This window comes from Macaca fascicularis, chromosome 20 (assembly GCF_037993035.2).
Source record: "Macaca fascicularis isolate 582-1 chromosome 20, T2T-MFA8v1.1".
NCBI lineage: Eukaryota > Metazoa > Chordata > Mammalia > Primates > Cercopithecidae > Macaca > Macaca fascicularis.
In genome coordinates this window covers 20588322-20613799 of record NC_088394.1, presented here as the reverse complement: position 1 = coordinate 20613799, position 25478 = coordinate 20588322, and the positions used below count along the sequence as shown (strand labels likewise).

Here is a 25478-nt window from a genome sequence, read left to right as displayed (position 1 = left end):
CCTAACACATGAAGAACGTGAGATAAGAAATGCCTGTTCTTTTAAGCCAATAGTTGGTGGTAAACTGTTACATAGTAACAGATAACTAATATGCTTGCTCACTCACTCTTGCATTAGAAAGAAAACTTCAGGAGGGAGAACAGGGACCCTTGCATTCTTCATTATTAAAGCTGCAGAACTCAGCTGGGTAGACAGCATAGAGAGATAATATCAGACACTTGCATGAATAAAGGAAACATCCAATAAACAGTAAATGTTAATATTGATAGTTACATTAATAGTGGGCTGATCTATTGCCTCCCCTGTTTCTTGAATGGAGACCATCCTAGCCCTGTCCCATCTGCATATCCCATCCTCCTAGCCACTGTGACTGGTCTGGGGTCACTCACATGACCCAAGTCTGTCCAATCAGAGCCAAACCCAGAATATTTGTATATACTATTGAGAAAAAGCAGTTTTCTTGCACAGGATGGAGCTCCTAAGACCTCCACAAGGAGCGGGACTGCCTGCAAAAGCAGCTTACACTGAGGAAAGCTGTACTGAGAGATGAGAGGTGAGAGATGCCTAATGACACCACCTGAGCCCCTGGAATCGGCAGCACCTCAAGATCTACCCCTTGGCTTTTTGGTTGAGTGAAACTAATCCTTCTCCCCACCACCCCTCTTTTTAAAGTAATGTGGAATTGGGTGTCTATCACGAGCAACTTAAAAAATCCCTATTACCCAGCACCAGTCATGAAACTGACAGAGGAATATGCAGGTCTGATGTATGCAGCAGAAGGGAAAAAGAGTAAAGGAAAAAAGCCCACCCAAATAAATACTGAATGAAATTCCACAGCAAATAAACCACTCAATAATTCCACTGGAAATCCCATAGGAAGTTTTATTTTTACTTTCTAGTCCTTTAGCATTGGCTTAGGCTGGGCACGGTGGCTCACGCCTGTAATCCCAGCACTTTGGGAGGCTGAGGTGGGTGGATCACCTGAGGTCGGGAGTTCGACACCAGCCTGACCAACATGGTGAAACCCCATCTGTACTAAAAAAAAAAACACACAAAAAAAACTAGCCGGGCACAGTGGCTGGTGCCACTTGGGAGGCTGAGGCAGGAGACTTGCTTGAACCTGGAAGTCGGAGGTTGCAGTGAGCCGAGACTGCACCATTGCACTGCACCCTGGGCAATAAGAGGGAAACTCCATCTCAAAAAAAAAAAAAAACAAAAAAAGAAAGAAATGACTTAACAGGACAAGCTCTTTAAAACAATACAAAAGTACCAAGTGCAAATATGTAAAAGATTAACAGCACTTAACAGTACTCAACAGTAACAGTGGAAACTACACCTTTACACTTTTTTGAAAATACTCTTGGCCGCAACGTTACATTTGGACTCTATTTTCCAACTTGGAGAGGCCAAATGTTGCTGTTCTTTCTGATAAAAAGCAAATACCATAGAAGGGCTTGTTCTGTTTTGGATTTTTTTTTTTTCCCATCTTGTTTCACATGAGTGAAAAAATTAACAGCTGCCCTCATTTCTGAAAACAAAAAACTATAAACAACCACTGTTGCTCCCAATGGGACCATTCGACATAAGCCCTGAGGCTTTGGGGTCAATGGGCTACAGTCTAGAAGCCCAGGACCCTGCCAAGGTCAAGTCTGCATATTTGGGGCAGGGTGAGCTGTTGAACCATCGCATTTCTCTGCTGCTTCTTTACATGGGAACCAACACAAGAACAACACAATCCCTAAATTGGCTGCTGCAGGATCCTACAAATAAGTGAAAAAGCGAGAGGACACAGCCAAGGAGTGCTTGCTACCCAGCCCCCTTCTTCTGAGCCATAATCCCAAGGGGTGAGTATGATCCAGCAGTACTTGAAAAGAAGCCCGGCCTCTGAGCAGCCACTCATTCCTGGTAAAGCCCCTCGAAGTCTGCAGACTTCATGGCTGGCAGAAAGTCACCATTGGTGTTTTGCTGTATCAGTGGTCTGTCGGATAATAAGAAGAGACGGTTAGCTCTAGGTCCTCGGTAAAGAGAAACGTTGGAAGTGTGCATAGCTGAATACATGATGTTCTTTTTCCTGATTTATTTTTAGCTGCTTCTTGCAACCACACCAGGCCTATGCCCATTATACAGATGAAGAAACTGAGGGCACAGGAAATTAAAATGACCAGGTTAGGAGTATGGTTACAGCCCCTTTTCCATCTTCTAATTTGGATATTTATTATGTTTTTCTTAATTATCTGTGTCCTCACAACAACCCAGTGAGAATGGTAGATTAAGAGTAGCTATTTTGTCTAGTTAACCAATGGACAAAAACTGAAATCAGAGAAGTCAAGCAGCCTGTTCCAAGACCACACAGCTAAAAAACATGCCAGGGTGGGGATTCAGACCATATCTTCTGATTTCAATTAGTTTCTTGACACCTTCCATGGAAAGGAGTTCGGGGGGAGGATTGTATTAGTCAATTCTCACGTTGCTAATAAAGACCTGAGACTGGGTAATTTATAAAGAAAATGAGGTTTCATGGACTCACAATTCCACATGGCTGGGGAGGCCTCACAATCATGGTGGAAGGCAAAGGAAGATCAGGGGCACTTCTTACATGGTGGCAGGCAAGACAGCATGTGCAAGGGACATGCCCTTTATAAAACCATCACATTTCGTGAGCCTTATTCACTATCACGAGAATAGCAACCATGGGAAAAACTCACCCCATGATTCAATTACCTCCTACCAGGTCCCTCCCATGACATGCAGGGATTATAGGAGCTACAATTCAAGATGAAATTTGGGTGGGGACACAACCAAACCATATCGGGGGGAAAGGAAGAGAAACCAGTCTTCTTCAGTCCTTGTGACTGTCAGAAGGCTGTGAGAGAGGAAGTAGTGCTATTGATATTAACTCAATTGGATCCATGGTTTATCTTTGAATTTCAAAAAGCTTTGCCATCATTGACACCCCACTGTGGAAAACCGTAGCACACACTAGAGTGTGGCCGACCAGGAGATATTTCCCAAACCCTTCTCCTTACCAGTTTATGCTACAGAAGATGACACAGCTGAACATTCCCAGCTTAGAGTGGGGATATGCTTTGGATGTTTGTCCCCTCTAAATCTCAAGTTGAAATGTGATCACCAGTGTTGGAGGTGGGGCTTGGTAGGGAGTGTTTGGGTCTTGAGGGTGGATCCCTCATGAATAGCTTGGTGCCATCCTTAGGGAATGACTGAGTTCTTGCCCTGAGTTCATGCAAGATCCGGTTGTTTAAAAGAGTGTGGCACCTCCTTCCTCTCTCTCTTGGTCCTGCTCTCGCCATGTGACACTGTCTCCCCTTCACCTTCCACCATGATAGGAAGCCTCCCGGGCCCTCACCAGAAGCAAACGTCAGCACCATGTTCCCTGTATAGCCTGCAGAACCATGAGCCAAAATAAACCTCTTTTCCTTGTAAATTACCCCATCTCAGATATTTCTTTAGAGCAATACAAAAACAGACTAACACAAGTGGCCATCTGACAAAGTTCTAGTCAATGAAGTCTTTTGAAAGTATAGTGATGAGAGGTCCTGAGAAATCTTTTACTCACATTGTAAAAAGGGTCAGACTCATTTTTTTTTCTCCTTTTATCCTGCCTTGAAGGTAGCTGGTGCACCTGGAGCTGCAGCAGCTATCTTGTGGCCATGAGGTAGGAAACCAATGAGCTAAGGATGGCAACACAGTAAGGCAAAAGGTGCCTGGTATGTTGATACCACACAGCAACTGCACCAGCCCTGGGCTGTCTCCAGTTTTTCATTAAGCAATTAAAAAAAAAGTTCCCTGTGTGTTTAAACTAGTATCTACTTTGGTTTTTCTCGTTATTTGCCACCTAAACCATTCCTCCCTCATAACAAAAAACTAAGAAGCTTTTCCTTTTCTTAGTAAAGATATAAGAAAGCTAGTTATGCTCAGGCTGGTTTGGAAGATTATGATATGGGGCAGTGAGTTTGGTGGCTCTACAAATAAACACAGCCGCCCAGGGCCCCTTCTTCTCCCAAGTTGCAGGCCCTGGGAGGTCTCACTGTCTCCATAACAAAGCAGTGTGGTTTTGCCCCTCAGAGGCTAGCTGATCTACACAGGACGCAGGTCAGTGTATTTGATCTACATATTGTTTAGTTGATTTTCATATGTAAGGGAAACTTTTGTTTCCTTTTTCTTTTCTTTTTAAAAAATTTAAGCCATATATTATCTTTCATGTTTTAGGGCCAAAATTCCATTAAATCATGAAATAAATTGTATAGCTCCTCTTCCCCCCACTCCATGCTTTCGATCATTTAATGAGGGAGTTATCTTTTTTTTGAGTTATAAAGAATTCACTAATGCAGGCTGGGCACAGTGGCTCACACCTATAATCCCAGCACCTTGGGAGGCTGAGGCGGGTGGATCACTTGAGCTCAGGAGTTCGAGATCAGCCTGACCAACATGGTGAAACCCCACCTCTACTAACAATACAAAAATTAGCCATGCATGGTGGTGCACACCTATAATCCCAGCTACTTGGGAGGCTGAGGCAGAAGAATTGCTTGAACCCAGAAAGGAGAGGTTGCAGTGGGCCAAGATCAAGCCACTGCACTCCAGCCTGGGTGAGAGTGAGACTCGTCTCAAAAAAAAAAAAAAGAATTCGCTAATGCAAGGGTTCTCAGATGAAAACCATGTTCACAATAACATGACCTAATTACATGCCTTTTTCACTCACATTCTCTCACAAGGGAACAGTGCAATTTTTCAAAGTATATTTGGAAGATCTGCATGATTCAATGAACCAGTATTCTCCCAATGACCAAGGGGTAAAGTTACAAAATCATGCATGATAAAGATCAATTTGAAGTGTGAGATAGACCTGCAGATTTCGATAAAATAAGAGTATAAAAATTTCACATTTCATCTAACCTTTAAAAAACTACCACTTATGGAGTTTTGGTGTACTATCATAGAATATCCACAATCGTTTAAAAAAGCTTTGCCTCCCTTTCCCAACCACACATTGAGTGATGCTGAGTCTTCTTCAGATACTTCAAACAGAACAACATAGTACAACAGAATGAATGCAGCCACACAAACGAGAAGCCAGCTGACAACTGTTAAGGCAGCTATGAAAGAGATTTGTAAAATGTAAAACCATACCACTCACAACTTTCATTTTCTTTTGGAAAATATAGTTACTTTTCATTAAAATTTGTTATTTATATTAACAGGTAATATTGCTCCTTTTAAATGAATAGATATTTTTAAAATTTATGTTATGATTTCTAATAGAATCATTATTTCAGAACAAGGAACATTGAGGAAGAAAATTTTTAAAAAAGAAATAATTATTAATACTTTTTTTATTTTTCAGACACAGTCTAGCTCTGTCACCCAGGCTGGAGTGCAGTGGTACAATCATAGCTCACTGCACCCCCAACCTCCCAGGCTCAGGCCATCCTCCCTCCTCAACCTCTTGAGTAGCTGGGACCACAGGCATGCACCACTATGCCCAGCTAATATTTAATTTGATTGAATGTAATTTATGTTATGTTTAATTTATTTTATTTTATTTTATATAGTTTTATGTCATGTTAGTTATTTATTTTATATTTCACCTCATTTCATTTGTTTTTTGAGATAGGGTCTTGCTCTGTTGCCCAGGCTGGAGTGTACTGGTGTGATCACAGCTCACTGCAGCCTTGAACTCCTGGGCCCAAATGATCCTCCCATCTCAGCCTCCTGAGTAGCCAGGACTACAGGCATGCACCACCACACCTGGATAATTTTTGTATTTTTTTGTAGAGATGTGATCTTGCCATGTTGCCTAGGTTGGTCTTAAACTCCTGGCCTCAAGTGATCTTCCTCCTTGGCCTCCCAAAGTGCTATTAATACAATTAACTACATAAATAAAATCTCTTTGGAGGCCTCAATAATTTTTAAGAAGGTAAAACGTGACCTGAGAACAAAAAGCTTAAGAACCTCTGCCCACATGGAAACAATTGGTTGGCAGCAATAGGGGAGGATAAGGAGATCAAGTACAAATCCTGGATTTCTTTTTCAATTTTTTCATTGATAAGTAGGGAGTCAGATTTTGCTACCTCCTATGGCATAATTTTTAAGAACTTACCCTATTATAGCAGGGTTCACAGGCAGGGAGGAATTTTATTTCAGAAACATCACCCTCAATATGCAAAATAGGCCAATATTTCTCCTTTCACGTCTTTTAAAATTGGGAGTGAGTCAGTGCCTCACGCCTGTATTCCCAATCTATTGAGAGGCCAGTGGGGAAGGATTGCTTGAAGCCAGGGGTTTGAGGACAGCCTGGGCAACATAGCAAGACCCCATTTTATAAGTAAAATACAAATGAACAAACAAAAGACTAAGAGCGATCAAAGCGTTTATGAAAAGGTAAACATGACTCCAGGGATATCAATTAAGCAATCCTATGAGAGCCATCCTTGAGCAATTTTATATTACACCCACTTCACCCTTTATTTTTCAACATAGGAATAATAACAGGATAACCTTTTGGTAAGGAGTTCAAGGGCTGTTTTGTAGAAAAACAAAACTCAGGATATCGGTTCTTATGGAACAATGGTTGGCCAAATCCAGCAAGCTGTCTGTCTTTGTAAATAAACTTTTATTGGAACACAGCCATGCCCATTCATTTACTTCCTGGTCTGCGCTGCCTTCATGCTACAGCAACAGAATTGACTAACTGCAATAGAGACCATATTACTTACTAAATACTTGCTATCTGGCCCTTTCCAGAAATTGCCAACTCCTGTTTTAGACAGTCACTCTGTATCCTGATTAAGAGGGCTTTGGAATTAACTGACCTGGATTTAAGTCCCTTCTGTGCTACTCTCAGCTTAAGGGACTTGGCTTAATTTTCCTTATAATAGAAAGGGGCTAAATTGTAAGGATGACATAAGATAAGGCCTGGAAAGTGTTTAAGAGAGTCCCTGGTACAGAGCAAGTGCTCACTAGCACTATCATCAACGTAGCAGGAGCTTAAATGAAGTATGATGAACTTGGGACTTAGATTCTAAAATCAACATACAGGACAAAAAGAAAACATTAAAATAAATCTCCTTTGAAAACCCCTTAGGTGGGTGGCACATTATAGACAAACACAGAGTCTCCCAGTAAGGCCAACATAGCTGGTGTTTCCCTCCAGCATTTAAGTAGATCGCTGTTGTTTCACTTGAGGCCCCAGATGAAGTAGCTGGCATTGAAGAGCCATATTGTAGGAACAAAAATCTATATATTCAAACATGAGGCTCACACTCAGTTGGTGAGAAACTCACATTCGCAAGAGCAGAGGGGATCGACAGACTTTGGGGACAGAAGCTTCACAGCTCCCATACTGTAACGCTTTGGGCGACAGACATGTCTGGTGGGTCATTTTTCTCCTGTGCCTCTCCGCCCCACCCCGCCAAAGAAAACCACCTAATTTGACATTTGTAAATTAAATGGACATTTTGTAAAAGGAATCAATAATACTGATACAGTTGCTATGACAATGAAATGTGTATACCTGATGGAAAATGACAGCTATTGCTTTGTTTAAAATTCCATGGTAAATTCCCACCTGATGCCTGGCATACATGGGGAACTACGAGAAACACCTGGGTCTTACAAGTTTCCTTCTGGAGATCAACTAGGATTACGGTTTTATTTGTGAAAATCCCCTCAAGTGGCAGATTAAATTACTCAGCAGAGTGTGCTGGCTCACGCCTGTGGTCCCTGCACTTTGGGAGGCGGAGGCAGGAGGACTGCTTGAGCCCAGGAGTTAGAGAACAGCCTGGGCAACATAGCAAGACCCTGTCTCTACAAAAAATAAAAAATATTAAAATTTGCCGGGCATGATGGCATGCACCTGTAGCCCCAGCTACTTGGGAGGCTGAGGCAGAAGAACTGCTTGAGCCTGGGAGGTTGAGGCTGCAGTGAGCTATGTTCATGCCACTGCACTCCAGCCTGAGTGACAGAGTGAAGCCTTGTCTCAAAAACAAAAAAAGTAGAAAGATTAAAAAAATAAATTATTCCATGGACATGTATTTACCTGGGAGAAAACCAGTAGTTGATGAGGCTGGAGACCACTACATAGGATGCTATCATCATCCCCGACATGACGAGTGACACGAAGCCCAAACCACAGAGGATGCAGAGCAGTGAGAGGCCACCCACAGCAATGACCAATCCTAGGAGGAGAACGTGGTTAGGAGAAGCGTTCATCTCAAACAGGTTGAAAACTGGCAGACCCCGGGGTCAGTGCGTTTAAAATAACGACAGCTAACTCAGATTATTAAAGTAAGGAGATTTCCCACAAAAACCCAGATTTCTGGCATCACTTAAAAAAAGGAGGTGATATGGGCACCTGAGTGGGCATCGAACCATGGCAGCAACTGGCTGGCCTTCCTATTGCCTCCAGTCCCCACAGTTCCCAAACTGCATCACACATGGGCCGCTTTGCTCATTTTGTCTTTTTTTAATTTTCTTTTTTGAGATGCAGTCTTGCTCTGCCTCCCAGGCTGGAGTGCAGTGGCGCGATTTCAGCTCACTGCTACCTCCGCCTCCCAGGTTCAAGCGATTCCCGGCTTCAGCCTCCTGATGAGCTGGGATTACAGGCGCCCACCACCATGCCCAGCTAATTTTTGTATTTTTAGAGGAGATGGGGTTTCACTATGTTGGCCAGGCTGGTCTTGAACTCCTGACCTCAAGTGATCCACCCGCCTCGGCCTCCCAAAGTGCTGGGATTACAGGTGTGAGCCACCGCAACCAGCCTGCTCATTTTGTCTTGCCCATAGGTGTTGGAGTTTGAGATTCCTTTATCCTCAAGGTCAAAAATGGACTTCCAAAGGGATCCCCCCGAGGAGTCAGCCAAGGCAGTACTGGGAGAGGTAAATTATCTCCAATGTCTCAAACTGCATAATAAATGCCATCATTTACACTTACTTACAAGCTATAGGTAAAGCAAAATCTAAATGCAGTTTTTGATGGCATCCTTGAAAATCCAGCCTGTCAACTATCTCATTTTAATCTTAAGGTCTGATTGGTCATTTTTATGGAGCATTTTAAATGCCATTTTAATATACCATTCCCATTCTGAATGGGAATATTAATGAATTACCATCTAATACGTCCAAGGAAAATACATTTTTTCATAATGTGGGGTCTGTGGGAGGAAAAGAATAAAAGGTACAAGGAAAAGATCATGAAGAACAAATAACATGGCAAGTATCGTACGGCTGACATCCTTCCCTTTGCTTTGCGAGTGGCCAGTTAGCCCAGTACTCCTCCCACAGCCACAATGATGGTTTCAGGGAGGGACCCTGAAAAGGCTGGAAGGAAGGGAACATCAACAGATGTGCTGCCTTTTCATAAAGATTTGCAAAATTTTAGATCAGTATTTTTCAAAGTGTGGCACCAACCACCTGCATCAGAATCAGGTGCATCAAGGAAGCTTGTGAAAAATTCAGATTTCTAAACCCCACTCCAGACCTACTAAAATAGCACTCTCTGGATGAGGCCTGGAAGTCTGCATTTTCTTTCTCTTTTTTCTTTTTTTTAAGACACAGAGTCTTGCTCTGTTGCCCAGGCTGGAGTGCAGTGGTATGATCATAGCTCACTACAGCCTCAACTGCCTGGGCTCAAGCGATCCTCTCACCTCAGCCTCCTGAGTAGCTGGGACTACAGACACACACCACTTCTTTCTTTCTTTCCTTTCTTCTTTTCTTTCTTCCTTCCTTCCTTCCTTCCCTGCTTCCCTGCTTCCCTTCTTTCTTTCTTTCCTTCCTTCCCTCCCTCCCTCCCTCCCTCCCTCCCTCCCTCCCTCCCTCCCTCCTTCCCTCCTTCCCTCCTTCCCTCCTTCCCTCCTTCCCTCCTTCCCTCCTTCCCTCCTTCCCTCCTTCCCTCCTTCCCTCCTTCCCTCCTTCCTTCCTTCCTTCCTTCCTTCCTTCCTTCCTTCCTTCCTTCCTTCCTTCCTTCCTTCCTTCCTTCCTTCTTGAGACAGGGTCTCACTCTTGTCACCCAGGCTGGAATGCAATGGTGCAATCTTGGCTCACTGCAACCTCCACCTCCCAGGCTCAAGGGATTCTACTGTCTCAGCCTCCCGAGTAGCTGGGATTACAGGTGCCCGCCACCATGCCCAGCTAATTTTTTTGTATTTTTAGTAGACACGGGGTTTCACCACGTTGGCCAGGCTGGTCACGAACTCCTGACCTCAGGTGATCTGCCCTCCTCAGCCTCCCAAAGTGTTGGGATTACAGGCGTGAGCCACCGTGCCTGGCCTCCTTTTTTTTTTTTTTTAAAGAGATAGAGGGGAATCTTGCTATGTTGCCCAGGATGGTCTTGAACTCCTGGTCTCAAGAGATCCAAAGTTGGTATTTTGATAAAGGAAGTAAGATTTATACACACTCAGAGCTGGGTGCAGTGGCTCACACCTGTAATCCCAGCACTTTGGGAGGCTGACGTGGGCAGATCACTTGAGGTCAGGAGTTCAAGACCATCCTGGCCAACATGGCGAAACTTCATCTCTACTAAAACTATAAAAATTAGTCGGGCATGGTGGGGCATGCCTGTAATCCCAGCTACTTGGGAGGCTGAGGCAGGAGAATTGCTTGAACCCGGGAGGCAGAGGTTGCAGTGAGCTGAGATCATGTCACTGTATTCCAGGCTGGGCAACACAGAGAGACTCCATCTAGAAAAACAAAAAGATTTAAATATACTCAGCTTCAAGAACCACTATTCTAGAGGCTTTGCACATGCTGTTCTCCTGTCCAAAAGGCCCTTCCTTGCCCACCCTGAGGCAAATTTGTTATACATCTTTAAAGTCTTGTCTGCTGTAAAGCTTTGCATGTACCACCAAAATGTAATGGCTCTCTCCTTTCTCTGTAAATTTCCTTTCTTATGGTACTCATTCATTCCTCCACCCATTCATTCATGCATTCACCCATCTATCCTTCAACATTTACTCAAAAACCACTCTGCCAGACTGTATTTGGCTCATCCACTGACCATGCCTACTTTTTCCTTCAAGTGTAAACTGCTTTGTTCCTGGGGCAAATAAACAGCCCTGGGTGCTCTTAGCTCTGGGAAGCCATGGAATGGACCAGAAGTGATCACCTGACCCACTGGCCACCATCTCTTTGGCCACTTGCCTGTGGTGTGTGATCTGATTTGAAAAGGCAAAGTGAGCCAATCAGATTTGCTTTCCCAGTAATTTGAACTTAGGAATACAGGGAGAAGTTGACTGTTGGTAGTGGAACTTCAGGAAAAAGGGTGAAGGTGGTCTCCAGTACCTAGCGAGGCATCTGGCATGCAGTAGGTACCCAGTAACTTACTGTGGAATGAAAAGTCTCCCTGCTTAACAATAATAGCTAGCATTCATTGAGAAGCTACTCTGTGCCATGTATTGTGTATTGTGCTAAGGACTTTATGGAGCCATATGTTTCAATCTTCACAACTTTTTGAGATTGTATTATTACATCTCTATTTTACATATGAAGAATTTGAGGCCCAGAGAGGTAAACCACTTGCCCCAAATCACAGTGGTAGAGGTGGAATTTGAATGCAGACTCCAGAGTCCATGTTTTACCTACTCTGATAAGTTGCCTTGCTTGATGTGATTTTGACAAGAATGGCAGACAGCCAGGTGTGGTAACTCACGCCCATAATCCCAGCACTTTGTCAGGCAGAGGTGGGAGGATCACTTGAGCCCAGCAGTTTGAGACCAGCCTGGGAAACATAACAAGATCCCACCTCTTAAAAAAATTAAAAAATGGCAGATGCCCCAAAAGTATTGTTCTCCCAATTGAGTTATTTTCCAAGGGGGTGAATGACAGAACAGGCTACCTTCCAGTATGATGACCCCCAGCAGAGCAGCCAGGGACGTAAGTATCACGATGAGCAGGAAGAATCCAACAGGAACAGCTGACATGACAATGAACACGAGCAAGGTGAAGGCGAGAAATGGATGCCTGTCCAAGTACTGACCCACTGGAGACTTCATAAAGGCCACCACCTGTGGGCAAAGGACAAAGAGCCAGGGTTAAGCACCACATTGGAACCCCAGGTTGAATGGATTTGCCCAAGCTGTGGGAATTACAACCAGAGGTGGTAAAGCCAGAAGGCTCATGCACTAAGAAGTCACTACAGGCCGGGTGCGGTGGCTCACGCCTGTAATCCCAACACTTTGGGAGGCCAAAGAGAGCGGATTACCTGAGGTCGGGAGTTCGAGACCAGCCTGACCAACATGGTGAAACCCGTCTCTACTAAAAATACAAAATTAGTCAGGCATGGTGGTGTATGCCTGTAATCCTAGGTACTCGGGAGACTGAGGCAGGAGAATTGCTTAAACCCGGGAGGCGGAGGTTGTGGTGAACCAAGGTCACGCCATTGCACTCCATTGCACAGCCTGGGCAACACGAGCAAAACTCCGTCTCAAAAGAAGAAAAAAAAAGTCACTACAACAAGACTTCTCCCAAGACATGAGTCACCCAGACGGCGATCTTAGGCAGCTGTGGGCAGGCGGCAAGTCTGAGGTCCCCACCCAAGGTCAAGTCCTGTGAAAGGAGGAAAGACCCAGTCATGGCTCTCCGGCCAAACACACACTCTTCGGTAGACCTCTTCGGCATACGGGTGCATTGATGTAAGGTACATACCCTCTGCCTCCAGCTTTACAGCTGAGGTTCTCATAGTTGAAGCCACTCAGACACAAACAGGCTTAGCTACTTGGATCACCTAGGAGCTTGTTAGAAATACAGAATCTGGCTGGGTGTGGTGCCTCACACCTGTAATCCCAGCATTTTGAGAAGTCAAGGCGGGAAGATCGCTTGAAGCCAGGAGTTTGAGACCAGCCTGGGCAACAGAGCGAGATTTTATCTCTACAAAAAGTTTAAAACTAGCTTGGCATAGCGGCACACACCCACAGTCCTAGCTACTTGGGAGGCTGAGGCGGGAGGATCACTCGAGCCCAGGAGTTTGAGGCTGCAGTGAACTATGGATTGCACCACTGCATTCCAGCCTGGGCAACAGAGGGAGATGTTGTCTCCAAAAAAAGGGAAAAAAAAGGAAATGCAGAATCTCAGGCTCTGATGAATCAGACTCTGCCTTTTAAACAAGATTCTGCAGGTGTTGTGCATACACATTAAAGTTTGAGAAGCAATGAACTAAATCACTTGTCTAGAGTCGCACAGCCTCCAAGTGACAAAAGCTCACCATTAAAAGCTAATCACTTGTCTATTATTAAACATTAAAAGCATCATTATTAAAAGCATTATTAAAGTGATTAGCATTAAAAGCTAATCACTTGCTTATTATTAAGCATTAAAAGTATTACTATTAAAAGCATTATTCTAATTATAATTATTATTATATAATTACTATATTAGTTATACATTATATTAGTATTAGTTATCAATATTAATATGGCATTATATATTACATTTAAATATGATAATATAAATATTATATTATATATTATATATAATTTGTATAAAATTATAATATGTATTATATTATATTTATATTATATAATATTATTAAAAGCATTATTAAGCATTAAAAGCTAAACACTTGTCTATTATTAAGCATTAAAAGCTAATCACTTGTCTATACTTGTCTATTAAAAGCCAAGCTCAGCATTAAAAGCTAATCACTTGTCTATTATTAAGCATTAAAAGCTAATCACTTGTCTAGAGTCCTACAGCCTCCAAGTGGCAAAATCTCAGCATTAAAAGCTAAGGCCTGGCTGGGCGCGGTGGCTCACACCTGTAATTCCAGCACTTTGGAAGGCAGAGGCAGGCGGATCACCTGAGGTCAGGAGTTCAAGAACAGCCTGGCTAACATGGTGAAACCCAGTCTCTTTTAAAAACACAAAAATCAGCCAGGTGTGGTGGCCTGTGCCTGTAGTCCCAGCTACTAGCGAGGCTGAGGCACGAGAATCGCTTGAGCCTGGGAGGCGGAGGTTGCAGTGAGCCAAGATGGTGCCATTGCACTCCAGCCTGGGTGACAGAGCAAGTCTCTTTTTCTTTTTTTTGTTTGAGATGGAGTGTCACTCTTGTTGCCCAGGCTGGAGTGCAATGGCACGATCTCGGCTCACTGCAACCTCCGCATCCCGGGTTCAAGCCATTCTCCCGCCTCAGCCTTCTGAGTAGCTGGGATTACGGGCGCCCCCACCATGCCCAGCTAATTTTTGTATTTTTAGTAAAGACAGGGTTTCACTGTATTGGCCAGGTTGTTCTTGAACTCCTGACCTCAGGTGATCTGCCTACCTCGGTCTCCCAAAGTGCTGGGATTACAGGTGTGAGCCACTGCGCCTGGCTGCAAGTCTCCTTTTCAAAAAGAAAAAAAAAAAAGAAAAAAACCAAAGGGCTAAGGTTTTGGACTCAAAATGGCCAATGCTTGCAATAGCTGCCACATCAAGTAAAAATACTAAATACTTTTATGTCATCAACCTGGTTACCATAGTTGGCCACAGAATGTGACTAATGCAAGTTTATGCTGTGTTAATAAATAGTTTATTTTCCTTCACCAGGCAAAAGGAATTTTGGATCTGACTAAATGGAGGGAGACTGCTTTAATGCAGAGCTGGCTATAGGCAAATCCACAAAGATGGGTTTCCCCCTCTCCTCCTTAGGCTCCATGCTTTCTCTCCCCTCAGTACTGGCATTCTAGATCCTGTTCATGTGAAAGGTACAGAACCTCCTTCCATCATAACTGGTCCTTCCTGAGCCTCATCCCTAGGGCCTTGCAGGCCAGCAGATGAAAAGAAGACATAATTCAGGTCCCCAAGACACATGTGCCGCTTAGGAAGAAGAGTTTACCCAAGTGATTTAAACAGTGGGATTTCAGGGCGAGTTGGAAGGCAGGAGGGGTTTGTGGTTCATGCTGAAAGAGCTAAAGTACAAGCCGCATCCTGCTTAAATAGAAGAGGCCATGCCAAGAAGCCATAGCCGTAGGTCTTGGGCTTCAGCATGGTCTCCTAAGAATTACTCTCGAGGCATGGCCAATTTCACTTCCTGCCAGGCCACAGGACGGCAAAATGCCCACTGACCTCACTGCCTCCTGCTACCCCACCATTCTGACAAAAGCCACCAAAGAGCATGCTATTCCACTTCTCTAGCCAGAGATGACTATAGCAGGAATCACCTCGGAGCTGGCACTGCCCAGCCTGGACACTCCATCATGAGTCCAGTGAGATCCTGCTGTGTTGGGGCAGCTGAAAGTGAGAGACAGGCGGAGGGGCCGTGGGACTCACCACACAGAATGTGGGCTGGTCCCTTGCGATGTGGGCTGGTCCCTTGTGCTGTCTCAGGTCCTAACTTCTTTCCAGTTCTAATCCATATGCATCCTTATTTGATGCTCCCTGTACCACCTGACCCTTACAATAAAAAGAACCACCGTGGGGAGGAGCAGATGGGCTCTCCAGGAAAGGGAGGCAGCAGTACACCAGTGAGTGTGCTGCGCCAGCGAGGGAAGGGCTGTGCAGTGGAAGGAGCTCGTGAGGCTGGGACACCAGGACACCAGACTTGCTGGCTTACCCCTGGGCTGTCCATCACAGGCCACCTGTGCCATTCAGCACTTGGAATGCTCCTCCTGTGACTGATGGCCTGGATTTCCAATTTAATTTAATTAAAATTTTAAAGCTGAGACTTGATTCAGTTGTTGGAAAAATTTTAAGTCTGTGTCAAATAGGTTGGGTATGCGAATCTATTTCACTGAATTGTAAGTTTTATAAAATCTGAATAGAGATTAAATATTTCCAGTGAAAATTTGGCATTGGAATTGAGATGTGCTCTAAGTGTATGAAAAAAACAATGCAAAATATCTCATTAATACCTTTTTATATTACCTGTTGAAATTATAGTGTTTTGGATATATGGTGTTAAATTAAGAATATATTATTAAAATTAATCTCTGGCCGGGAACGGTGGCTCACGCCTGTAATCCCAGCACTTTGGGAGGCCGAGGTGGGCAGATTACTTGAGATCTGGAGTTCACGACCAGCCTGGTCAACATGGTGAAACCCCGTTTCCAGTAAAAATACAAAAAAAATTAGGCAGAGTGATGCATGCCTGTAATCCCAGCTACTCGGGAGGCTGAGGCGGGAGAATCACTTGAGCCCGGGAGTTGGAGGTTGCAGTGAGCCGAGATTGCGCCACTGTACTCCAGCCTGGGCGACAGAGCGAGACTCCATTTCAAGATAGATAGATAGATAAATTAATCTCATTTGTTTCTTTCTATGTTTTTTAATGTAACTATTAAAAAACTTAAAATTATATATGTGGCTTACATAATATTTCTGCTAGACAGCACTCATTTAAATTTCATCTAGGGAAAAAAAAAACAGGGAACAAACTGCTGTCATTTGAGCAGAACTATGACATGATTAAAGGAATGATTTAAGAAATATGAACCTAGCAATCATGTGCAAGAGGCAAGGAGAAAGATTTGCAGGAAATCAGGCAAGATATACTGATGGTCAAGTCCAGGCTGATGGCACAGAGGGAAGTGGAGAGGGAGGAGGAGATGGGTTTGAAAGTGGAATGACAAAAGAAGGAATACACAGGACTTAGGGACAGTTTGGCACAGGGATATAAAAGGAAACAGGCAAGACTGTTCTACTTTAGTCCTTAAGGAATCCACCTTTTTCTTAGCCTTTTTTTTTTGAGATGCAGTTTCGCTCTGTTGTCCAGGCTGCGTGCAATGGCACGATCTTGGCTCACTGCAACTTCCACTTTGGGAACTTCCAGGTTCAGGCGATTTCTGCCTAATATTTGTATTTTTTAGTAGAGACGGGGTTTCACCATGTTGGCCAGGCTGGTCTCGAACTCCTGACCTCAAGTGATCTGCCCATCTCGGCCTCCCGAAGTGCTAGGATTACAGGCATCAGCCACCACGCCCCGCCATTCTTAGTCTTTTCTGAGTCTGGGCTCTATAATCAAAGAGAAAGTCATTCGGATATGCAAAGAGACCAAGATTCAGACAATTAAACCTAGCAATTGTCTTTTCCCAAGAAGTACAGCTGAGCTCCAGCCAGTCTGTCCCAGGAGGGGAGGACACGGTTCAACCACACCTAATAATAACAGAGAACATTCATTAAACACTCAGGTGCCAGGCACTGCTTTAAGCGCCTCCCGTGTTATTTCCTCATTTATTTCTTCCTACAATGCTACGAGGTAGGTAAAAAAGAACGACCTAACGCTATTTAAACTCAGGGGGGTAGAACGTAGCAATTAACATTTCATTCTCATGGCAACAGAGGGGGATGCGATGGAAAGATGAAAAGTGGGAGAGGTTATTATTCAGTAACACGCACTGTGATTTTCCATCACCAGCCTGGAGGTAGACACAGGTTATCCAATCTAGACTCTACAAGCACACTGCAGCACTGCAGAGCCCAGGAAGGCCAGGCCAAGACAGACTGACAAAATTACGTGCCAGGCTCTGTGCTAAAGCCTCAAACAGCATCTCAGATAATCTTCATAACAAACCTCTGAGCCTGGCAGTACTCATTTTAGAAAAGAGGAGATGGTAGCTGGGCGTGGTGGCTCACTTCTGTAATCCCAGCATTTCAGGAGGCCAAGGCAGGAGGACTGCTTGAGGCCAAGAGTTTGAGACCAGCCTCAAGGACCAGTGAGAGACCTTGTCTCTCCAAAAAATAAAATAAAACATTAGCTGAGTATGCTGGTATGCACCTGTAGTCCCAGCTACTCAGGAGGCTGAGGCTGGAGGGTTGCTTGAGACCAGGAGTTCGAGGCTACAGTAAGCCATGATCGCACCACTGTACTCCAGCATGGAAGACAGAGCAAGACTCTGTCTCAATAAAAAATAAATAAATAGTTTTTAAAAAGGAGATGGAAATTCAGTGAGCCTAAGTGACTTGCCCAAGGTCAGACAAAGGCAGTGGGCTTCTAAAGTAGGGACAATGTGGCCAGTGTTTGAGAACATGAAGGCTCCACCTGCGATGATTCAGGAGCCAGGCAAATTCCCTGGTAGGAGAATGCAAAAAACAATCAACGATTCATTATCTCTTCCTACCAGGAGAAGGGCGAAGGGTCAGGACCATCTAAAACCACTGGTGGCCAGGCGCAGTGGCCCACGCCTATAATCCCAGCACTTTGGGAGGCCGAAGTGGGTGGATTGCCTGAGGTCAGGAATTGGAGACCAGCCTGGCCAACATGGTGAGAAACCCCGTCTCTACTAAAAATACAAGAAAAAGCCGGGCGTGGTGGCTCAAGCCTGTAATCCCAGCACTTTGGGAGGCCAAGACGGGCGGATCACGAGGTCAGGAGATCGAGACCATCCTGGCTAACACAGTGAAACCCCGTCTCTACTAAAAAATACAAAAAACTAGCCGGGCGAGGTGGCGGGCGCCTGTAGTCCCAGCTACTTGGGAGGCTGAGGCAGGAGAATGGCGTGAACCCGGGAGGCGGAGCTTGCAGTGAGCTGAGATACGGCCACTGTACTCCAGCCTGGGCGACAGAGCGAGACTCCATCTCAAAAAAAAAATAAAATAAAATAAAAAATACAAGAAAAAAAAAAAAAACAGGTGAGCATGACTATTAACTAAGTTCAGGCAGGGGCAGGGCGAATGCCTAGTGCAGTGCTTGGCATACAGTCAGTGCCAAGAAATATGCAGTCAATCCTTGTTACTCACAATTCCATATTTGTAAATTTGCCTCCTCACTAAAATTTATTTGTAACCTCAAAATGAATACTGGCAGTGTTTTTTGTTTTGTTTGTTTGTTTTTTGAGACGGAGTCTCGCTCTGTCACCCAGGCTGGAGTGCAGTGGCGCGATCTTGGCTCACTGCAAGCTCCGCCTCCCAGGTTCACGCCCTTCTCCTGCCTCAGCCTCCCAAGCAGCTGGGACTACAAGCATCCGCCATCATGCCTGGCTAATTTTTTGTATTTTTAGTAGAGACGGGGTTTCACCATGTTAGCCAGGATGGTCTTGATCTCCTGACCTCGTGATCCACCCACCTCGGCCTCCCAAAGTGCTGGGATTACAGGCGTGAGCCACCGCACCTGGCCTGTTTTGTTTTGATTGAGACAGAGTCTTGCTGTCACCCTGCTGGAGTACGGTGGTGTGATCTTGGCTCCCTTCAACCGTCACCCCCTGGGTTCAAGCGATTCTTGTGCCTCAGCCTCCCAAGAGGCTACGATTACAGGCACATGCCACCATACCCAGCTAATTTTTATATTTTTAGTAGAGAAGGGGTTTCATCATGTTGGCCAGGCTCATCTTGAACTTCTGGCTCCAGGGATCCACCTGCCTCGGTGTCCCAAAGTGCTGGGATTACAGGCGTGAACAACCGCGCCTGGCCCACAGTGCTTTTGGGGTCATCAGTGGACATGTCCACAACAGCAAAAGACGGAGTCACCTACCATGTACATTCCCAGTTGAGGTCAAGCAAGGTGACACTGAGCCTTCCTGTTTCGTCCTTTAAATGAGTGTCATTGTGGTCTATTTAGTGCCACGTTTATGCTTTAAGTTGTTGATTTCACCATTGAAAATGGTCCCCAAGTTTAGTGCTGAAGTGTTCTCTAGCATTTCTAAGCATGAGAAGGCTGTGATGTGTCTTATGGAGAAAATACACATTGTGTGATTAGCTTTGTTTAAGACATGAGTCATAGTACCATTGTTGGCCCTGAGTTCAATGTTAATGATCAACGATATATACTAACATGTCTTTAAACAGAAATACACAGAAAACGAGGTTATGTACTGATCAGTTGACAAAAATGTTGTGGCAGAGGCCCACAGCAACTGAATCCTGTATTTCCCCTAGGAGTGATGGTTTGGTATGTGCTAATTCGATGTCTGCAGTAACTTTACAGAACGTAACGACCATGGTTAATGAGAATCAGCTGTAAATGTGGAACGGCAGGAGAACCCTTCTTACTGAGCTAACTTTTAATAACAAGAGTCCCCGCCAGCTGGCGAGAAAGCTGCTTGTCCAATTTAAAAATAGCTTGGTAAATCCACAAAGAGTGCCAGATAAATTCTGGAGCAAGTCCAGAATTTATTGTTGTAGACTGCAAAGAAGCATCTCTTCAAGTAGCTCTGCTGTGCTATCCAATACAAACAACAAAAATACATCACAAAACGGTTCATTTTGTTGCATATACATATGTATTTTTATAAGTATATTACGTAGAAAAAAGGTCTAGAATGACATACAAAATGTTAACAGTATTATCTCTGAAAACTCTTTTCCCTGACACAATGCTGAAAGACATATAGAAGAAAGCAATAAGGATAAATATGCAAGAAGACAATATACTATCTGAATTCCCATTGCCACTGAGTGGCTACTGAATACCAAAAAGTGGCTAACTCAAATTGAAATGTACTAGAAGTGTAAAATACACACAGGGTTTCAAAGAGGGAGTAGGAAAAGAAGGTACAATGTCTCAAGAACCTTTTTTCATTAATAATTTTGTATAAATGATTACATGTTGAAATATTTTTGATATCTTGGGTTAAATAAAAACATTATTAAAAATAATTTTTTTTGTTGTTGTTGGAGACGGAGTCTCACTCTGTCACCCAGGCTAGAGTGCAGTGGCACAATCTTGGCTCACTGCAACCTCTGCCTCCCGGGTTCAAGTGATTCTCCTGCCTCAGCCTCCTGAGTAGCTGGGACTACAGGCGCTCACCATCACTCCTGCTGATTTTTGTATTTTTAATAGAGACAGGGTTTTACCGTGTTGGCCAGGCTAGTCTCGAACTTCTGATCTCAAGTGATCCACCCACCTCAGCCTCCCAAAGTGTGAGGATCACAGGTGGGAGCCACCGTGCCCAGCCAAAATTAATTTTACCTATTTCTTTTTACTTCTTAAATGTGACTACTAGAAAAATTTTAAATTACCTATGTGGCTCACATCATATTTCTATTGGAGCTGGATTCCTAGTGGAACACTGAACTTAAATCTTGAAGTAGGCTTTGTCTCTCATTTTCAGGGTAACAGGGCAAAAATCACAACAAAACCAAACAAACAAACGAAAAAAAATAAAAAGGATGGTATCTGTGGCACAGACTTCTTTATCCAGCTAAAGAACTGCATTTGCCATTAGTGGCAAATGACTCAATTTTGGCTTAAGAGATGTAATTGGAAGTGTTGTGTGTGACTCCCAGGAAGTCTCCTTAAATTGGAGGTGGCTTGTACATCTCTTTTCCCCCTCTCCTCAAATCCTATTGCCTGGAACATGGATACAATGGCTGATGCTCTTGCAGTCATCGCAGACAAGGAGTTTGAAGGTCACAGCATAGACATGGCAGGGTGGTAAGCCAGAAAGATTCTTGACTTACCTCCAAATTTCTTCTACTGGAGAAAGAAATAACTTTCTATCTTGTTTACGCTAGTGTTATATTGGGATTTTCCATTATACACAGTGATTGGAAACTGACCTTTGAATTATTCTGGAAGGAGTCTATCAGCAGAGACAGCTTCTTCTGCAGTTCTTGCAAGTTCCTTGAGATACTCCGGAGCTCCTCTTTTGCCATTTTGAAGCTCACTTCAATCTCTTTGGGGATGAATTCTCCTACCGGTAAATTCTCCAGTGCAGCCCCCGGTCCAATCTCTCATGTTGTCCTGTCTCTTGCTGTTACCAGAGGAAACAAAAGCCGTTAGTGGTCTTCGTCCAGCTGGTTCGACGAGAGCTTCTACCATCCTCATACCTTGATGGCAGGCATGTAGATGGAGGGTAACCTGGCAATATTCACAACAATTTCAGATTGCACACACTTCAATCCAGGAATTTATCGTCCAGGAACATGATGGAAATAATCCAACAGGTATCTCAAAATGTACTAAAAGGCCGTGCATTTCCTCCCCGTTTATAACATATAATGACCAGCAAAACATTGGAAAGGAGCTAACTGTAGTTCCATTAGGAGAAAATGGGTTAAAGAATTATAAATTCAGTCATTAAAATGATAGCGTGACTGTTTCGTGATGTGAAAAGATATTTATGATACTTAAAAAAAAGATAAAATGTTAACAGTATTATTTCTGACAGCTTATGTTTATTTTTTAGCTTGACAAAATGCTGAAAATACACAGAAAGCAAGAAAGCTGAATACACTATTTCAAATCTCATTTCCTTTTATTTTCCCTCAAAAGCTTTCCTTGTACAACAGCAGCCTTGGCCTATTTCTCTTCTTTATTACTGTGCAGGTTGGCTCCCAATTCCATCATTCCATACATCATCATCTATTTACTTTCGGGTAAGTCTATCCCCACTAAGGAGAGCTGCGCCTCGGGGGCAGACCTCACCACAATAATTATACTCTAACTAAACTGCTTGGAATTTTGAGGGGTGTCCCAATCTCACACAATTTTTACTTATTTTTAATAAAGATAATTGGTTAAATTAGATATATTTTTTAACCCTTGCTGAGTTTTCAAATATAAAAAACAATCATTCTTATTTTATATTTCCCAGAACTGGCTGGACACACAGATATGTTTTCCATTTTTCCTTTTAAACTGACCTCCTGACCTACAGTACAAATGCTTAAAAGATTCTGCCCGCGTGGCCAAAATTAACTGAGAGATCATCACAGTTATTTATCATATTGAACATCCCACATGCTAATTGCATTAGTTACAGGGGGTAATTTTATCTACTACTAAGCTGTATAGGGTCTCCTATGCAAATTAAAGTGCATTTTAATCATCCCAGCTAGACATTCTCTGCTACTTTCCTTGTGTAAAACAAGAAACCCTTTGGAGGTGGAAGTTGAGGAGGGGACTAATCCCACCACCCCACATTCTCTCTCTGAAGCTGCCTCTGGCGTAGATCTTGAACTCGGGATGTTCCCAGCACTCAGTTCCCGTAATCTCATCTCTGCAGCAAGCTGAAACAAGCCCAGTTCTCCCTACAGGTCTCCTTTGGCCTGGGAGCCTCGAGTGCCACCCAGACCGGTTTGGGGAGTCCGATGGGAGAGTGCGTGAGGAGAATGCCATCGGCCACAGCCTTCAAATGCGTCTACCTGGCCACCAATTCCCAGACCCCCTGGTCACTCACTCCTCGGAGGGGCCTCCCCAGCCACACAGGTGTCTCCCGAGAAGGGAAAGCGTGGACCAAGGAGTGCCCCGCCTTCTTCACGCCTGGGGGACTGGGCCAGGCCAACACCAGCCAACCCTCTCCCCTTCCAAGGCTCCAAATAAATCTCCTGGCTCTCCCACCCCCGAATCTCCAGGAGCAAACGGCTACCTCGAAAGTTCCAGCTGGGAGGAGGGGTCACATCTCTGGTTGGGGGATGGGAGCTGCAGGGCGCCTCGAGCTTACGCTGGCCGCCCCTCCCCATCTGGGCCCAGCCTTTCAGCCTTCAAAAGTCAGGGAGACCCAAGGAGAGGAGGAAAGGAGTGAAGTGCAGGTGGAGAGGGGTTCCGCGTCCCAGAAGGCACAGAGGCTGAATAATGGGAACTCAGAGGGGCGTCGAGTACTTTGTTATTACAAAGAGAAGCCCCCTTTGATACTTGCAGATCTCTCTGCAGTGACGGGGAAGGGGACCTCGGTGGAGAAGAGGGGCTGGATGGCGAGGAGGGCGCCCGTTTTCAATAATCCTTGGGCGGTTTGCCTCGACGTCTTCCCCAGGTTCCCCAGAAAGGGGCACAGTCTCGGTGTGTGGTGGTGCTAGCTACCATTTTACCTAATCTAGTAGTGTGTGTGTGTTGGGGGGTGGCGGGGTGAGTGTGCTTTGAGGGGTGGGGAGGAATCGTGTCTCCTCGTGCGCTCCCAGCCCCGTCCCGGTGACTCACAGGCAGGAGACGCCCCTTATACTAACCCCGGAGCAGAAAGCTACGGGGCGTGGGACCCCGATTGCGCGCTCACGCCGTCGCCTCCGAGCTCCTCCACTGTCCCCGCCCGGCGAGAGGGGTCTAGCCACCCGGGGCACCCAGACCACCACCCCCAAGCTCCGAGCTCTCACCTGCTCTTGGCGGCCGAGCAGCCCCCACCGCGTTTGCAGGCGGAGCGAACAGAGGCAGGAGGAGGAGCAAGAGGAGGAAGGAAAGAGCGTCCCGGGAGTGAAGCCAGAGCCGCCTGCCTCCGCCCCTTGGCCCGGGCACCGCCCCTCGGCTCTGCTCCCCTGGGCTCGCCCCGCCCGTGGCCGGAAGGATCCGGCAAAAGCGCGCCAAGGTCTCGCGCCCAAGCCTGTGCCGGCGCGCTCGCTCCCACTGGCATTCGGAGCCACTGGAGACACGCCCGGAGAGATTGACAGATGAGGAAACTGAGGCTCAGAGAGTGTCCCTTCCCACACGACTGGCTTGGAGTGAGAAAGTTCAGACCACCTTCAAGACAGGCCGACTGGCAGCTGAGAACGAGTTTTCCAGGGGTCTCAGGGTTTCCCCTCCCGTATCCCTAAAACCAGCTGCTCTGGAACGTCTCTGGAGCTCAAGACACACGAGATGAAGTATCACCCTGACTGGAAGTTTTTAACCATGACTCCTCAAATGCAAATGTCATAAGCCAGTGAGATCCTTTCAGATGGATTAGATCTCCATTTTACACATGAGAAAGTCCAGGCTGAGAGAGACAAGGTAAATCAACCCCAATTCCTCAGTTTGCAAGGATCCAAGTGGGAGCAGGAACCCGTGTTTCCCCTGACCCCAAATCTGCCCCATAGAGTAAGATTTCTGAATATTATGCTATTGACATTTGGGGTGGGATAATTCTGTGTTTCTGAGCTGTGGATTGTAGAATATTTAGCAACATCCTGGCCTCTACCCATGAGATGCCAGTTACAAGGCCCCCGCGCCCCCCAACCTCCAGTTGTGTCTCAAAATATTGCCAAATGTCCCCTGGGGCATTACAAGACCACTGCCCCCCCAACCTCCAGTTGTATCTCAAAATATTGCCAAATGTCCCCTGGGAGGTCCCATCATCCCAAGTTGAGAACCACTGCCGTAGAGCATGATGGCAACTTACTGTGTCATGGCTTCAACCATAATTTAGGGAGAGGGATAAGCCCAACCCTTGGTCTGCTGTTGCACAGTTCTCAGCCACTTTCTAGACGGGGACTTGTGTTATCCGACCTGTGGCCATAGCAACCTGGAGAATATGTCTTTAGATACCAAAAAGCTTCAGGGCACGATGGCTTACGCCTGTAATCCCAGCACTTTGGGAGGCTGAGGTGGGTGGATCACTTGAGGCCAGGAGTTCCAGACCAGCCTGGCCAACATGGTGAAACCCCATCTCTACTAAAAATACAAAAACTACCGGGGCATGGTGGTGCGCACCTGTAATCCCACCTACTTGGGAGGCTGAGGCAGAAGAATCACTTGAACCCAGGAAGTAGAACTTGCAGTGACACTGCACTCCAGCCTGGGCAACAGAGTGAGACCCTGTCTCAAAAAAAAAAAAAAAAAAGAAGCAGTCACAGGGTTGTAGGAGGACTGGTGCAATAGTGGCTGTCGAGGACTTAGCACCTATTGAGGCACAGAGTAGGGGCTCAAAAATATTTGCTG

The 25478-nt window shown here is 45.1% G+C and overlaps 1 protein-coding gene across 5 annotated transcripts; it reads right to left on the bottom strand.

The window, feature by feature from the left end:
* Positions 1-856: 856 nt before the first annotated feature.
* On the bottom strand, positions 857-23995 carry LDAF1 (lipid droplet assembly factor 1). Of its 5 annotated transcripts, none has more exons than XM_045383004.2 (5): positions 23798-23995; positions 21413-21606; positions 11848-12016; positions 8057-8195; positions 857-1978 (listed from the first exon to the last, which is right to left on the bottom strand). In XM_045383004.2, the coding sequence occupies exons 2-5, from the start codon at positions 21506-21508 to the stop codon at positions 1897-1899; spliced, it is 486 nt and encodes a 161-aa protein (XP_045238939.1). In that variant the 5' UTR covers positions 21509-21606; positions 23798-23995; the 3' UTR covers positions 857-1896. The 5 variants fall into 5 exon arrangements, with proteins under 5 accessions (XP_045238939.1, XP_005591482.1, XP_005591480.1 ...); XM_005591425.4 differs by having other exon boundaries at positions 21413-21713; positions 23942-23995; XM_005591423.4 differs by having other exon boundaries at positions 23942-23995.
* Between the last annotated feature and the right edge of the window lie 1483 nt (positions 23996-25478).

What these genes read in the sequence shown, in the direction of transcription:
- LDAF1 (XM_045383004.2), bottom strand. Translation starts at nt 21,508, where the DNA reads ATGGCAAAAGAGGAGCTCCGGAGTATCTCAAGGAACTTGCAAGAACTG. An exon ending in CCTTCCAGAATAATTCAAAG is followed by an intron (nt 12,017 to 21,412) that starts GTCAGTTTCCAA and finishes CTTTGCCCACAG; the next exon opens with GTGGTGGCCTTTATGAAGTC. An exon ending in AACTACTGGTTTTCTCCCAG is followed by an intron (nt 1,979 to 8,056) that starts GTAAATACATGT and finishes ATTATCCGACAG; the next exon opens with ACCACTGATACAGCAAAACA.